The sequence below is a fragment of the Scomber scombrus genome, chromosome 13, assembly GCF_963691925.1.
Source record: "Scomber scombrus chromosome 13, fScoSco1.1, whole genome shotgun sequence".
Classification (NCBI taxonomy): Eukaryota; Metazoa; Chordata; class Actinopteri; order Scombriformes; family Scombridae; genus Scomber; species Scomber scombrus.
In genome coordinates, this window is record NC_084982.1 from 15,395,817 (window position 1) to 15,411,573 (window position 15,757).

Sequence of the window (15,757 nt, forward strand, 5' to 3'; positions counted from 1 at the left end):
GGAGAAGGGAACAAAGAACTGTGGCACTGGGCAGCATCTGTTCAGGGAGAAAAAATGCTGGCATCATCCCAGCCAGACGCCAGTTTCCTGTTCATCTTCAACTCTCCTTTGAAAACATTTACCTCACCCTGCCTCATCACTATTTTTCTGCAACACCTGATGGCAGAAGTCCCCGCTGTAACCATTGATAGCCAGGATCTTTGTCCCTTCTCTTTATAACTCCTCTAGTTCCTCTGTCACTGTTATTACTCCTCTGCCAACGACAACCTGCCTGTCATCTCCCAGTAAAACCTGGAAATTAATTGTATTGTTTCCGACACTGCTAATGATTTATTTACAGCCTCTGCTGTGCCCAGGCTTAAAATTAGCAACAACACTTTTACCAGCAAGTGTCTGAAGGTATAGGAACCCTCTGAAGTTTCATGTTCTACCTTGTTAATAAGTACAGTCCCACAGGATTTGAGGTTGCTAGAGGACTATATCATGTTAATGAACAATTAAATATATTGGAAGTAGAAACCAACTCCTATTCAAAATATAGCACAACAAACTGGCTGGTGACGCTTATTGTGAAATAACTAGAATTTGCATTTAAAATTTGTTTTCCTAAATACATTTTGAGAGATATGTACCGCACATGTACACCCTACTTAGACCAGAGTTTGCACCCTGAATCCCACATGTGGTTAGGTTAATAAGCAACAAAGCACTACGGTCAGCTAAAGATGAGGGGTTTGGTTAGATTTTAATAGCATAAACACATCCAGTCATCTTCTTTTTAACTTGTACAATATTTAAACAATCTTACATGTACTTTAGTGTTTTGAGTGCCTAAACCTAACCATACAAACTGGAAATCATCTTTAAGGAGCTGTAAGCACGGATTGGTGGCAGATGTTCAATTAAAAAAGATTTTTCTCATTATGTTATTTCCTGTTGCAAATTAGTAAACGTTATATAAGAGACCGGGTTGTCAGATTGATGACAACTGATTCATAATTACTGTTGCTACACCTGTGAAGCTTTCCCTTGCACAGCACATATGCTTCGCAGTGATAATTGTGGCAAATTTTCTAAAAAACAGTGAAACAGTGAATCATTAATTTACAACCAAGGTAAACAAAAGGAGGACTTCATGAGTTGGTTGAAACATCTGTTTCTACCTGATTTTTCAATGTCTACAGCTGGCTTGTTTTAAAACTAAAACCCTGTAAGTCTTTAATATACAATTGATGACCACTTCATACATGATATATTCTGCTACAAAAGTGAGGCTAAAATTACATTTCCCAAACGAGTCAAGCATCCTCACCATTTGATGATACATGGAAATAAAGAAACAGCATTGTTCTTGTTGCATATAGCTTGTTAGCCCTAGTAATGTAAGCATGATAAGAAAAAGTATCTGTTATTTTCTTCTAAATGCAATGCCATTGGTCTTGTAGGTGTAGGCAGTGTAGTAAGCTAGTTAGCCAGGCATGCTAATAAATGTATCTTACATCTCGGCAGAAAGCCACACTGCATCTTTCAAATTGTATGTTTTTTGTTTCCAATTCTTACTGTTAAATGTTTGTTTTTATGTAAAGCACATTGAGTTGCCCCTGTGTATGGAATGTGCTATATAAATAAAGCTGCCTTGCCTTGCCTTGACTTGCAGAATCCATTCTTTACATTTGAGCTCTTGTGTTTTTGGTTTTGGAAAGGCTAAAAAAAGAACACCCTCCAAACTCTTAAAAATGCTGAGCATCGTTTGAGCCCCATACATGCCTTTTCAGAAGAAGAAGAAATCCAAAGCTTGACAGGCCTTTCGGCTGCTAAGCTTTGTTCAGGGCAGGGGTTTATTGAACAGTCAGTTCTTTGTAGTTTCTCACATTTTAACTCCCCCTCAGTCCAACAATTAATGAATTGAAAAGCAGCACAAAGACCTTGTATTCCCTTTTGATTTAATTGTCTTTGTGTGATAATGAAACCTGATTGGTCACTCCTGTGATGCCTGTGTAGAGATTTAGTGTTACACCTCAATTCCTTAATTCGGCATATTTGTAGTAACATGGGAAATTTAAATATAGCCCATTATAAAACCAATGTATATTGTATAGTTTAACTTGTTCCATAATAATATTATTATTAATATTAATAATAATAATAATAATGACATTATATATAAAAGGAATTCACACATATTAGCTTTAGAGATATATTCACTTTGAGTATAAATTAACTGATGTTAATTTTCGTCACACACTGGCAGATTTTTTCTCCCTGTGGAATAAAGTAACAGTGATTCCAGTTTTGTGTTTTTCAGTTTGTCAAAACTTTTCATTCAGCTTAATGTAGCTTCACTCATTTAATTCTCTGAATAGATTTTCCTCCATTGTTTGGCTCGCTATGATAACAGAACACAATTTAGATTAAGCCTTAAGCATAAAATATGTAAATGACGATATTCCCCTAATGTTTCAGCCAGGAAGCAATAAAAAAGACAGGACTGTGTAGGTATACAGAGAATCAGATTTTTTTGTCTGATTTCAAACCTACCATCTCCCTCGGCAGAGCCAGAGACACAGTGATGCAGAACATTATTAGGCAGTCCCTGTTGCATATGTGCTCTACAACTCAAACTGTTCAATATTAAATAAAGAAGACAATATGAAATAAATAATCATATAAATAAATACAATATCTATAATACATTGTGTATTCATTGATATATTTTATATTTTGGTACAATTGTGTTTTACCTCATATACAACCAATTACACATGTGCTGCTTGCTTGTCTTGTTAGTCCAAATTGACAAAGACACTGAGATGAAAGATGCCACTACAAATCAAAATGGTCAGTAAGGGAAATGTATTTTGAAAGAAAAATAGCCTTCAGAAAAAAGATAGTTTGCAATAAAAACTGCATGAATTAAAAAAGAAGAGTAAGTTAAAAAATAATAATATTCACAGCACATACAAAATAAATAAAGACAGAAATGTTGCTACAATATACATGACAATAAATGAGCAGAAAATAAGAGTAGTAAGATAATGAATATGTGGAATGGTTGCATGTACAGTAGGCTGCTGAGGACACGCTCATGTTTACAAAAGGACTACATTATTTAGAGGAAGTGTGTGTTTTCAGTTGATATATTAAAGCCATCTGTGTTTCCAGAGCAACAAATCTCAGAGTACACAGCAGTCTGTCTGGAATGGAGCATTTATAGAGACGGGGTGATGAAAAAGCTGTACAAGCTTGTATTTAAGGGATCTACAGTGGTGCAAAAGTTGAAAAAAATTATTTTAAACTTGGCTTTTTTGTTTGAATTATGTTTCATGTAGTAATAGAGTACCAGAAAAATGACTCATAAAATGTAAATAGATTTAAGTAAATGTTGTGGGGGAAAAAAACATATTTTTTTCCAGGGTCGATAAAATCTCAGCTTTCAGCAACATACTGTAATGCTGGGCAAGGAGATTTAAGACTTTAGTGACAAAATGCAAACATTATAGGCTTATTTCATGCCAGGATTGTAAAAGTCCTGAGGAGAAGAGTCAACAAAATGAATACACTTTAATAAAAACCCTGATAATGCCATTCATATTTCACTGAACACTAAATATAAAGCAACAGAGATCTTTATATTAAAACAGCAAGGTGTAGATAGACTGTTGTCTTCATGCAGAGTGCATAAGATATTAAAATGCAAAGCATCTGTTATTAGAATTAATACTGGTATCTCTAAATCTCTGCTATTGGTGTGTTGTGTGATGAAAAAGACAATCAGCAATATTCAAAGAGTGGTATGTCAAATGAAAGCAAGGATAATCAATTTAAATTTTTGGCTCTCCCCAGTACTCTAGCTTTGTATGAACCAGTTAATTCAATCTGGCAATCTATTAGCTCAGAGACGTTGTTATTGGAAAAACACTTCAGAGACCTGTCTATAGATCGTCATGGGGCCATGAATCAAAATATTTTTGTTGTGTGCCGAGGAGAGTGTAATAGCCCTTTTTAGAAATCAGCCCACCAAACAGTCAACCCAGAGGCTTGGAGAAAGAAATGTCATGTCATGATGAATGACTGTCTTTGTGCCGCGCTCCCCATACAAGTTTATGTCTTGCTATATAATAAATCATGATAAATTGGGTCTCTGTTGCCAGTATAGGCTAATTATTTTCCCCTTTTTTATTTCCCTCCCTTGTGTTTCTGTAGTGTATTTCATGTCCTGAAAGTCCAATGCTCAAATGCGTTACTGTGTGCACCTGTTCCTCCCTGTATAATATAGGTCATTTTATATTTTAGTATCCTTTCTGCCAGTCATCAGCCCAATCTGGTCACACAGAGCAGGAGATTTTATGACTGACTCCCAGTTTGACATCCAGACTGATTGTAATAATAGTTCTGCAAAGGTCTAGCTGCCTGCCTGCAGGCTCAGCTCCATGCTACAGTAACCTAAACACAGGCCTCATCAAGGCTTCCACACATGCAGACAACTGAGTCTGACCCCTGTAACAAATAGCAGTCAGAGCTATAACAAATCTATTCAAAATGTATTTATCTTACCACTAGGAGTCAATTTAAATGCCTGACTAACAAAGCTGCAGAGAAACACTGTTAGTAAGAGGATGCCTTAGCTTCTCTAAGTTCTCTCTCAAGTGAACAGAATATTATAGCCTACAGTAAGTGATGTTACCTGTGAGGTGCAACCAAACTACTGGACAGAGACCTGCAGAAAGCCCCTGAAGCAGCTTTGTGCAAGGTAAAACAGTGATAGATAGTAAATTGGAAATCCATGATAATAATGAATAGAATATGAGTTTTGTATTAAGTTGAGTATTTAGCTATATTTTTAAGTTAGTTGATTTCTGTGTCATACTGTTCTGTGTCATACTGTTTGTTTTTTAAGGGGACATTACAATGCTTTTTGTGATTTCATGTTATTTCTATACTGTTATGATGATGAAGGTCCATGTTAAAAATGGTCAGAGTTCTCAAACTTGAGGTGAAATTGCAATGTTACTTCTACTTTCTCCTCATGATGATATCAGATTGTTTGCACAGTTTCTGAGAGCTGGCCAATGAGAACACAGTAGGCTCATTGGGAGGGGGGGTCTCAATTAGATAGGAGCTGAAACAGCCTGTTTAAGGCAGAGGCTGAACTGAGGGGCTGCATAAGGAGTTATTGATCTGTAAATCATGCAAAGATGTACTAGTAGAGCCTCAGAATATAATTGTACACTTTGTACCACTCCTTTAAGACATTATTATTCTAAGTCTGACAAGTGTTTCTCCCCATCAAGAATTGTATGACAGGTCTGGACCAATCAGATTCATTTGGTTTGTACCAAAGAGAAACATCTAAGAAATGTAAGCAATTTTAGTTTCATTCAAATTTTAAAGACAAATTTGTTAAATGCCACACATATTAAATCACTTTTAAGTGCCTCTTAAGATGCATTAGGCCCATTTTTCAGTAATGTATACCTAATGATCTGTTAAACAAAGTAGAGAACACATTTTTGGTTTAATGTGTGGCTTAAATAGTCCAAATTCATCTCTAGTGAAAACAGTGTTTTTCCAAGCAGATGAAGGTTGTACAAATTTTAATCTCCAGTATTATTAGATTGTTCTGATTTTTACCTAAGTGATATGGGGAATCACAGCACTGAATGATACACAATTATCATGACTATCATCATCACACAGACTAGTGATTTATCTTTTGGTTTGATTGTTTGACTGTCAAAGTACATGACGGTACTGAGCTCTCCCTCAGCCACTTGTTTGAGCTCAGTACATGAGTCATCGCTTGTCACAGATAGTGGAGCAACAAGACATTATGTAATTAATCTCACTTCAGTTAAAGCATCCTCAGCTCATTTCAAACAAATGAATGATAGACGTTAGCAAGTTGTAAAATGTAGGTTTCTCTGCGTCAGTCACAGGGACAGATTGAGCAGTCTATTTAATCTGATGGTGTATGTGTGCACATAAGAGATCCAGACAAGCTTAGAAATGCTTGTTTTGAAAAAGCTTCTAGAGTTCACGTTTTACAGACTGGCAGCCAAATGAAGTGTCTCATTGCCTCATTTCTGTCTCATAAATGTTTTTGCTTCAGCCTGGAAAGTCAAATTTCAAAGTGACAATGTGACTACTTGCTACCAGCTGGCTTTAGTTATTGTGTATTTGAACATGTGTACATTGTATGTGGCTTGTTTATGTGTAGGTTTGTGTTTTTCACTAGATTATTAACCTCAGGGAAAACAGTAACTGCTTGGTCTGTCATTCTGTCTCCACTCCTGACTCTCTCACCTCCTCTGGTTATTAGAAATTATCGCTTCTGTGCTGTGTTTGAATAAACTGTTGCTTCTGTGAATCCTATGAGATCTAATAGTAATTTCAAAAGAGGAAAAGTCTGATATTGTGAGCATATTCTTCCAACTTAAAAGTTTTGCTGAAAGACGCTAAGGAACAGTGTTCACTACAAAATAAATTGACAAGAAACATCATTTCAAAACACAGTCTCAGACTGATAACCTCCTGTTGTAAAATCAATTCTGGAGTTTACAGTACAACAGTATCAGTATTGATATGACCCCTCCCTTTCTGCTTGCTGTGGCGCAATTGGTCACTTCCTGCAAGAGCTGGCAGTCAGGGAGGGTCGTTAGGGCAATATGCTGACACCTGGCCAGGCCTCTACCAAGGTCACAAATACCGGCTTGGACTCATTGTTTTTCTCCTAAGCTCCACATTTCTGCAGGTTCTTGGTTTGTTTTGGCATTTTCTTTTGCAGCACACATGCCTCACTCATCCCTACACTCCATTCACTATTGATGCAGCTACTTTGCACACTCATGCCTTTTCTAAATAGTTAGGTTGTAATAAAACATTTTCATTGGCACTTAAACCTGACTTGTCTCCCCTCTTGGTCACACACATTGAGGTGGTTTGTGACAAGTGGAGGCTTCAATTGATCCAGAATTAGGAGTAAATTATCTTGAACATAATTTGGTGTGCCTTGTAGGAGTGTAGACTAGTTGTTTTTTGGTCATAGCTGTCTGTGGGACTGTGCTGTGGTTACTCACCAACTGTTTTGGGAAGGGGAATGTCAGGTTGTTGTTGTAAATGCTGGTTACTTCCTGTAAGGGCAGGTTGTAGGAGAGGTATCTGGACCCCTTCTGTCTGTTGTGGGCTTGATTGGACTTGACTGGGGCTTTGTGGTGGGGCCTATCTGGGGTATTTTGGTGTCTGTTTGAGCAGGAGTACCTTCTCCTCTGTTAGGCTTGGCAGCAGGTTCCTCTAGGGGACTTGTGGCAGCAACGGTGGGTAAAGCTTTTAGCTCAGGAGCATGTGGTTGTGAGAGGGTCGCCAGCCTTCTAGCTGCTTTCTTCACACCGCTCATTTAGAGTGTGTGTGTGTTTATAATTACCCCCCACCATTAACTACACAAAGACAATGGATGAGACAGTTAGCTAGCTTTAACGGTTGTAGCAAGTGTCAGGATAGGGGTGAGGCTCCTGTTCACTTGTTACCCCAGGTTTGGGTTTTCCATGTGTCCCAATCAAGGTTTGTAAACAGTGTGCGGATAGCTTCCCTTGTAGAAAGTTTAATTCAGGATCCTTGAGTCGCTACTAGAGCAATGTACAAAAGAACAGCTTCTGAGGATTGCAGAGCAGTATGAAGTAAAAATTCCAGATAAGAAGTTTAGTGTGAAATCCATTTAGTCAAGTAAAGTACCATTTAAAGTAATGTAAAAAATACTCCATTAAAAGTTAAAGCCCTGGATGAAAAGTCATACTTAAGTAAAAGTATAAGTAGCAAAATGTAGTTAAAGCAGTGGTTTGGGCCCCTCTGACTGATATATTATTTTATATACATTATTAGATTATTAATACTGAAAAGTCTGTGTGTAAGCAGCATGTTACTGTTGTAGCTGCTGGAGTTAGATAGATAGATATACTTTATGGATCCCAAGCTGGGAAATTACAGAGTTGTAGCTAGCTATAGTTTGAACTACTTTATATAGTACAGTTATCTAGTTTAGTCCAATTATTCCCAACCTATGGGTTGAGTCCCTCAAAAGGGTCACCAGATTGTAAGGGTGATGATTAATAGGAGAGGAAAGAAGAAAAAGTTTGTTTTAGGACTTTTTCTCTGATTTTTGGTGAAATATTAGATATTTTGAACATCTATTGAAATGAAATGTAAATGCAGTCAGAGTGCAAGATAAGAAGGTATATTTCTCATAGTTTCCAGACATAAAAGTACAGCAACTAATTCATATGACAAATGACTTTCTTGAAAGAAGTTGGCATTGTTTTCAAAGTATGTATGCATCCTTTTAAGTTAATGGCTTGTGTTTCAGTCTAAGTGAAGTACCTGGTATATAATATGGGTATAGGACACAGGTAATTGCAGTCCATTGTTAAATGGAATTCAAATCATGTCATTATGGTTGCATTTGTCTGCTCACTGGGTTTTGCCCCTCTCCAGCTTTGAAGATGGAAATAGTTTCATTGTATAATGGCTGTTCTCCTGTGATGTTCTGCCTTCTCCTAAATAAAAAAAAAAGTCAGCTTTAAAAGCCAGAATAAATGCTTCATATGCCAACATATACATGCCACATGCACAAAAAGCACAAACAAATGGCTTTATGTCACTTCAGTGTCCACGCAGTAGAATGACTGCACAAAAAATAGACATTAAATTGCACGATCTGGGAGAAAAGCACCCCAGGGGGGAAGCTTATCATGGCACTGTGTTCCCTTTGTGCCACCATATCGCACTGTCATGCAGAATGCTGCCAACCCCGCAGCTCTTTTGAGCCACAGAGCAACAAACCTTGTAAATCTTTTCTTTTTTTGCTTGGTTTAAATTTTTAAAGCCCATTCACACTCTTGAGAAATGTCAACCTGTGCATGAGGATCTTGTATTGAATTTTGTAAAATGTTGTCATATCTTGCGTTAAGTTCTGAAACAAAATCTATACCTTATTCATATGAGCATTTAGTTCAGTTTACAGTAATAAAGTAATTGAAAAGCAATGTTATTGGAGGCTTTCGCTCTGGCTGGTTAAACAAAACTGTCAGTGATAGATGTTGACGACTCTCAAGTGTTCTGTGTTCGTCAGTGAATGTGATCTCATACAGTACCAGTCAGTTTCCCTTCCCAGTCTCTTGAAGGAGATTGTAACTATGAAATGAAACACGTGTAAATTTGTCTTTGCTAATGTTCCATTTCTCTTCTTTCTCTTTCAGATGTAAATGGAGAAGCAGCGGTGTCAACAAGAGAAATTGGACTTCCATACAATTTTTAAGAGCTGTGCATTGAAATGCAAACAGCATCACTTCTCTCTAAAGTAATCCATAACTGACAATTAATGTCAAACTGTACGCTGGAGCAGCTTAATGCTGCCTTGCTGGGTGAAATATTGCTAATGGAGAGAAAGCCTTATAAGATCCAACTCAAAATATACCTAAATGCAGCATAATGCCTTCGAAAGTATCATGTTTATACCTGTTGACAGTGGTCTGCTGGGCAAGCGCTCTGTGGTATTTGAGTATATCTCGCCCAACATCCACTTATGTCGGCCAGATGTCTCTGCCTATACGGAAGACTGTGAAACCCCACAAAAACATCACCTTCACCAACATCCACACCCGTCCCCTCAACCCACATGCCTTTGAATTTGTCATCAATGAGCCGAAGAAGTGCGAAAGTGTCACTCCATTTCTGGTCATCCTCATCAGCACTACGCACAAGGAGTTTGATGCGCGGCAAGCCATCCGGGAGACCTGGGGGGATGAAAGCACTTTCACTGACATCCCCATCCTTACCATCTTTCTGCTGGGCAGGAACACTGATGACGTCCTGAATCAGATGGTGGAGCAGGAGAGCCAGATTTTCCATGACATTGTGGTGGAGAACTTCATTGACTCCTACCACAATCTCACCCTCAAGACCATGATGGGCATGCGCTGGGTGGCTACCTTCTGCCCCAAAGCACAGTATGTCATGAAGACAGACAGTGACATCTTTGTCAACATGGACAATCTGATCTACAAGCTCCTGAAGCCCAACACCAAGCCTAGAAGGAGATATTTCACCGGTTATGTAATAAACGGTGGTCCTATAAGAGACATGCGCAGCAAGTGGTACATGTCCAGAGACCTGTATCCTGACAGTAAATACCCACCTTTCTGCTCGGGCACTGGATACGTGTTCTCAGCAGATGTAGCTGAGTTGATCTACAAGACTTCCTTACACACAAGACTGTTGCACCTGGAGGATGTGTATGTGGGACTGTGTTTGCGTAAGCTGGGTATACACCCTTATCAGAACAGTGGTTTTAATCACTGGAAAATGGCCTACAGTCTCTGCAGGTACAGGCGGGTTATCACCGTCCACCAGATTTCCCCAGAGGAGATGCACTGCATTTGGAATGACATGTCCAGCAAGAAGCACCTGAGATGTTAGGGGACAGGTGGACCAATGAAAAATAATAACTTTGTTTTGCCTTTTTCTCCTTTCAAACTTCATCAGTCACACACTGAGTAATGTATATTAAACAAAAAAACAACAACAAAAATATTGAGGGCTGCTGCGAGTCTCTGTTTCATGACATGTTTTCATTAACAGCCATCTATATGTCTATTTCTGCTGATTACACCTCATGGTTGTTAATGAATGCATGAGGCCTGTAAAGCATGTATTCTCATGCACAATTAAGCTGTGGTGTTATTGGAAGTCATTACCAGGTTGAACATAAGCAGAGCATTCTTTACATGCATTAAATCAATCACTTTTTAGCATTACAGGACAGGTTCATAATTTTGCAAGTCCATCTCCATGTCCATATGTATAATGAAAGAGTTCTACATAATTTTTCCTCCTATCAATCTATTCCTAAAGCAATTTCAATGTAAGAGATGTGGGACAAAATCTGTTGTTAAAATGCACAAATTCAATCAAAGCTAGTTTAGGGCTTTAGCGGTCTGAATAAGATTTTATGATGTTTTAGTACCAAATTCAAACGTCGTATTACTGTTCATCTGCTGTGGTTCAGCAGTGAAACACCTCATAAAAACACATGGAGGGAATTTCAGACTAAAACATTTTAACTTTGAAAGAGAATCACTACATTTGACTGAGACTGATGTGGCCTCATATCAGCTGAATGGTGGAATTTTCTTTCACACAGAACAAGGCCTGTAGATTTTGTCCCCCATAACTAACATTGGAATCACTTTAAAAGGGGATTAATCACAGCGACAATAAACATTTTCATTGTACATATGGGCATGTCAGTATTGTTTTAAAGGGGACATATCATGGTTTAATACTGTTATGATGTTGAATGTCTATGTCAAACAAAGTCAAAGGTCCAAAGCTTGAGGTGAACTTGTGTAGTAATGCTTACTCTGATTGCAGTGTTACCTTTCCCACCTACTCAACATGACATCAGATTGTTTGGGCATGCCCACAAACAGCCATCTGTTGGTAGCCCTTGTTAAGGTTGTTCCATGGGTCATTCATGTTGTCCACACGCATATTTCGGATTGGATTTGGGCTTGTATGGATGTATTTGAGAAGTTTTCATTTTGAGTAACTGAGTAAAACAAATGCAATCATACTACTATTGTTTGTTTATGTTGGCTTCTGGAGCTGCCAGAAGTCAGAAGGCTAACCAGTCAGAACAAAGTGGGCTCATCAGGAGGGGAGCCTTAATGAGACAGGAGCTTAAACAGCCTCTTTCAGACGGAGGCTGGAGTAAGGGTCTGTATAAAGGGTGATTATAACATAAATAAGGACATTTTAGGAAGATATTGTAGTCGAGGCTTGAATATAAATATACACCTGGAAATGTGCATGATATGTTCCCTTAAAGACAGACATATGTGAACCTAAGTAGTGTGGCCTAATGTGTAGGGACAGTGTTTCACCCAGACAACTTTGGGACAAGCCCTCACACTAAAATCTTTCTGCTATGCTAAAGTGTCCTTGAGTGGGACATTGAATCTCCACTAGTTTCATGGCTGCTGACTCAGCATGCTGATCTTCCTGCAGTGATATAAGCCAAAAGAGATGTTCTGTGCAGGAATCAATAAAGCATCAAATTACCGTAATAAATCTGTAATATTATACATTTTAAAGTGGTCATTTACAAATGACAGACAAGTTGCTGAAAAATGACAATGCAAATGTAAATCTTGTGATGACCCCTGCTGTCATCTTTGCTTTGCTGTGTGATTCACCTGTCTGTGTGTTCTGTCTCTACAGGTGTGTCATTAGCGCAACTGGGAACACGTGAGGGCCTACAGTGTTCCCAGGTTTATAAAGCCTGGATGCAGCTGGTAGCTCTCTCTCTCTCTCTCTTGCTGCAGCTTTCACCCCCTTCTCTCTTCAGGCACCTGTTTTGTTTAATTTATTTTGTCTTGTTATGTTGCTGCCTTAGTTTTGTTCAGGTTTTGTATTTTACAGCCCACACATACAACGCACACCATTAATACACACTTTACACCACTGACTGCACTGATATCCATACCCCACACCGTGTCCTCAGTTGATTCCTTAAAGGGGACCTAATATGCTTTTCCTTATTTTCAGTCATATATATGATGTTACATTGTCTGATGTTCATATTAAACGTTGCCAAAGTGTCAAATAATGAAGTTAACATATGCTCGGCTTGCAACAGTTTTTCTCCTCTTTCAGTCCAAGCCAGCACTGGTTTGTGATGAATTTCTTTGTATAGTCATCTGCTCCACACAGCGCACAAGTTCATTGTTCCGTTCTGCTAACATTACGGTATTTTCCCATTGTGTTTCATGACTAGTCGAGCTGGTACACTGAGTGTCATTCCATTACACAACACGGCAAAGTAAATTAAGTTGTTTTGCTGTTAGAGGTGTGCTGGTTGTCTGCAGCTCTTCATCAAACATCATCATCACTGTGACTGTTTGTGCTTTTACTATTCCTACTTGCATTATTTCTAACTGATCCACTGAAAGAATTGCTCTATATGTTGTGTTGACCAGTTTTTAGCGCCACTTAAGAAACTAATTCAGAAACATTTTACACTTCCTGTAAATTCTTCAACATTCTCCAATTATTTAGTACTCTAAAGCTTTTAATATAAAGCAATAAAGCTTGAAATGTTGGATTTGCATCAATGGTAACTTAACATGACTGATAGAGCTGCCATTCAGCAGGCTTCCAGAAAACTGACCAATCAAATCATCAGGAGGGCAGTGTTAAAGAGACAGGAGCTAAGACTGTCTGTTAATAGACAGAGGGGCTGCATAAAGAGCCAGTATAAGATAAATAAGGCATTTTTTAAACTATTAATCATGCAAAGCTACTCTAATGGAGTCACCAAATTTAAATGTAGGAAATTAGCATAGTAGGTCCATTTTAAGTTATTTGCTTTATTTAAATATAAATCCCTTTTGTTAAAACTTCACACTTGTTTGTGCCTCAGGTAGCAGCGAGCACATGGTGTTGCATATAGTGATTAGGCAGTTTGGTCTGGTTTTGGCTGCGTGCTATGTTTGCCAGAGCATCTCTGCTTTTGCTCTGATTCTTGGGAGATACACCATGTGTTGCTTTTTTTCTTTGAAAGTGTTGGTTTTTGACCCATTGTCAGATTGTCAGGTGCCAAACGGAAGCTAAGTTATATTGACCTGATGCATGTACAGAGATTCCCCTGTTGGCAGTAGTGGCTTTTCCCCTTTTGGGTTGAATTCATTTGGGTTATTGTCAGTTGTTACGGGTAACTTTACAAATCTGCTGGTTTTCAGTGTTTAAATACCTGCCACTAGCTACATGAAAACAAGGGGTGGGTTGCTAATAAGTTTTAGTTAAGCAGTGAGGGTGAAATTCTCTGAGAGGGTTAACTTGTGCCTGAAGTGCGTGTCTGGTGGTGAACACGTTGCTGTGTCGTTGGGTTTTTATTTCAGCAGGGGTCATCACAATTTAATCCAACAACAAACAAGGTCAGCTGCTGCTCTCCTTCTCAATCTTTTCACAGAAAGATTGAGAAGGTGATCTGTTCTGTATCAATCTCCAATCAGACCAAGTCGAAAGATAATTGGTATTTTCCAATCAATAATTTTAGAAAAAGTCTTAAATATTGATAATAATCAATCAAACCATGTAGCTGAATTTGCTGGATGCTCTTTTATTATGACTTTGCCTAAGTTTTTGTTTACATTTCTTAATTTCACAGCCTCTTCTCTTTAAAAATGTCAAATGTATACTTTGGTTTTTAAATGCATTTTTCATACATCAGGTAATCGTTCATTTCAGTTACTAGCTCCTCATTAATCCAGCTGCTGCTCTTGGTTTTTATGATGTATGTCAGCAGCTATTTCAACTCATCAACTTCACGCACCAGGAGAAATACATGTCGTGCAAGTATAAGTTTACCTGTACAGTAGCTAAGAACATTACAGACTGTATTATCAAATGTATCTGGCATATCAGTGATTACTGACTGCTACTGACATCATGGAAAGTTTTTTGTGTTTCTCAGAAAAATGTGACTTTCATAGTCGCATTTTCATTTCTTTCTCTCAGATGTTTTGTAGTATTATAAGCTAATGTGACATCTACTGTGAAAGCATCTATCCCGCAAGGGGTTGTTGTTATATATTGTATGTTTTTTATATTAAAAAACAAATACTTGAATAATTAAAGTAATATTACTGCTTTTACTCTGTGCCTGTTTTCCCTCAGTTACAGATTTGCATAAGGTTTTTACATGTATCAACTGTTCCCATCAGTAATAATAATTTACACATTTATACTGTTTGTATTTGATAGCAGAGAAGGTTGTTTTATAGTCCTACATAATTTAAAATCTTTCAGCTATTTAAAGCCATACTGGCCAAATGTTGCAATAAGGAGAAAGTGACAAATCTTCCTGCAGCCAAAATCTATAAAATCAAACCATTTTAAAACTCTATTTCATAACTAAAGGCAAGTTTACAGGTGGTAGTTGAGATGGTATGACACAGCCAGCTAATAATAAATACACCACACCTTTTTTAAAATAGCAATTCTTTATTTGATGCTCCTCGTCACAAATTTGACATCAGCTGATTACAGAGAGGGAACAGGGGTAATATGCTGAAATGGTACACATACTGTACATAGAAAACAAATTACTTCATAAAATAATTTAGTAATTAGTTCAGTAAGTTAATATTTACCACCTCAATACTTAAAAATAATTTAGAGCTACTGGACTTTTTTGGACAAACAAATGGCTCGTCGCCCTTTCAATAGTTGCCTTTTGGTTTCATCTTCAGGTGCATTGTCATACAGTACATTTTAGTGACTACTATATATATTTGGGAGCAAAAAGTTTTGTAGTGCAGCAGGACAGAGCAAGAAAATTAAACTGTTGTGATTTTGTCTAATAGCCCGGCATGTGAAAACACATCATCCAGAGCAGATTACATGACTAAATGTTCTGTTATATTTTATTTGTCTGATGACAAAAGCACACACGTTAACTTGTCTCCGAGGGCTAAGCATCTGCTTGTCGGGTGCATACACTCAGCCCAAAAGTGCATTGTAGCTTCTCATCATGTTATTAAGATGCTTCACTTGAATTGTGTGATTGCTGGAGTTATACATTTGTGAAATGGTGATCAGCAGGCTTTGCTCTTTATATGAATCTCACTCACTGATGACTTTCTTAGGCACAGAAAAAATGAACAAGGCACCTCTAGCATTTTGAAGCATTAACACTGTCGAGAGC

At 37.9% G+C, this 15,757-nt stretch overlaps 1 protein-coding gene across 1 annotated transcript; it reads left to right on the top strand.

Annotated features, from left to right (window-relative positions):
* The first annotated feature begins 9,480 nt into the window (after positions 1-9,480).
* b3galt1b (UDP-Gal:betaGlcNAc beta 1,3-galactosyltransferase, polypeptide 1b) lies at positions 9,481-10,467 on the top strand. Its single transcript, XM_062431466.1, has one exon. The coding sequence runs from the start codon at positions 9,481-9,483 to the stop codon at positions 10,465-10,467; it is 987 nt and encodes a 328-aa protein (XP_062287450.1).
* Positions 10,468-15,757: the final 5,290 nt, after the last annotated feature.

What these genes read in the sequence shown, in the direction of transcription:
- b3galt1b (XM_062431466.1), top strand. Translation starts at nt 9,481, where the DNA reads ATGCCTTCGAAAGTATCATGTTTATACCTGTTGACAGTGGTCTGCTGG.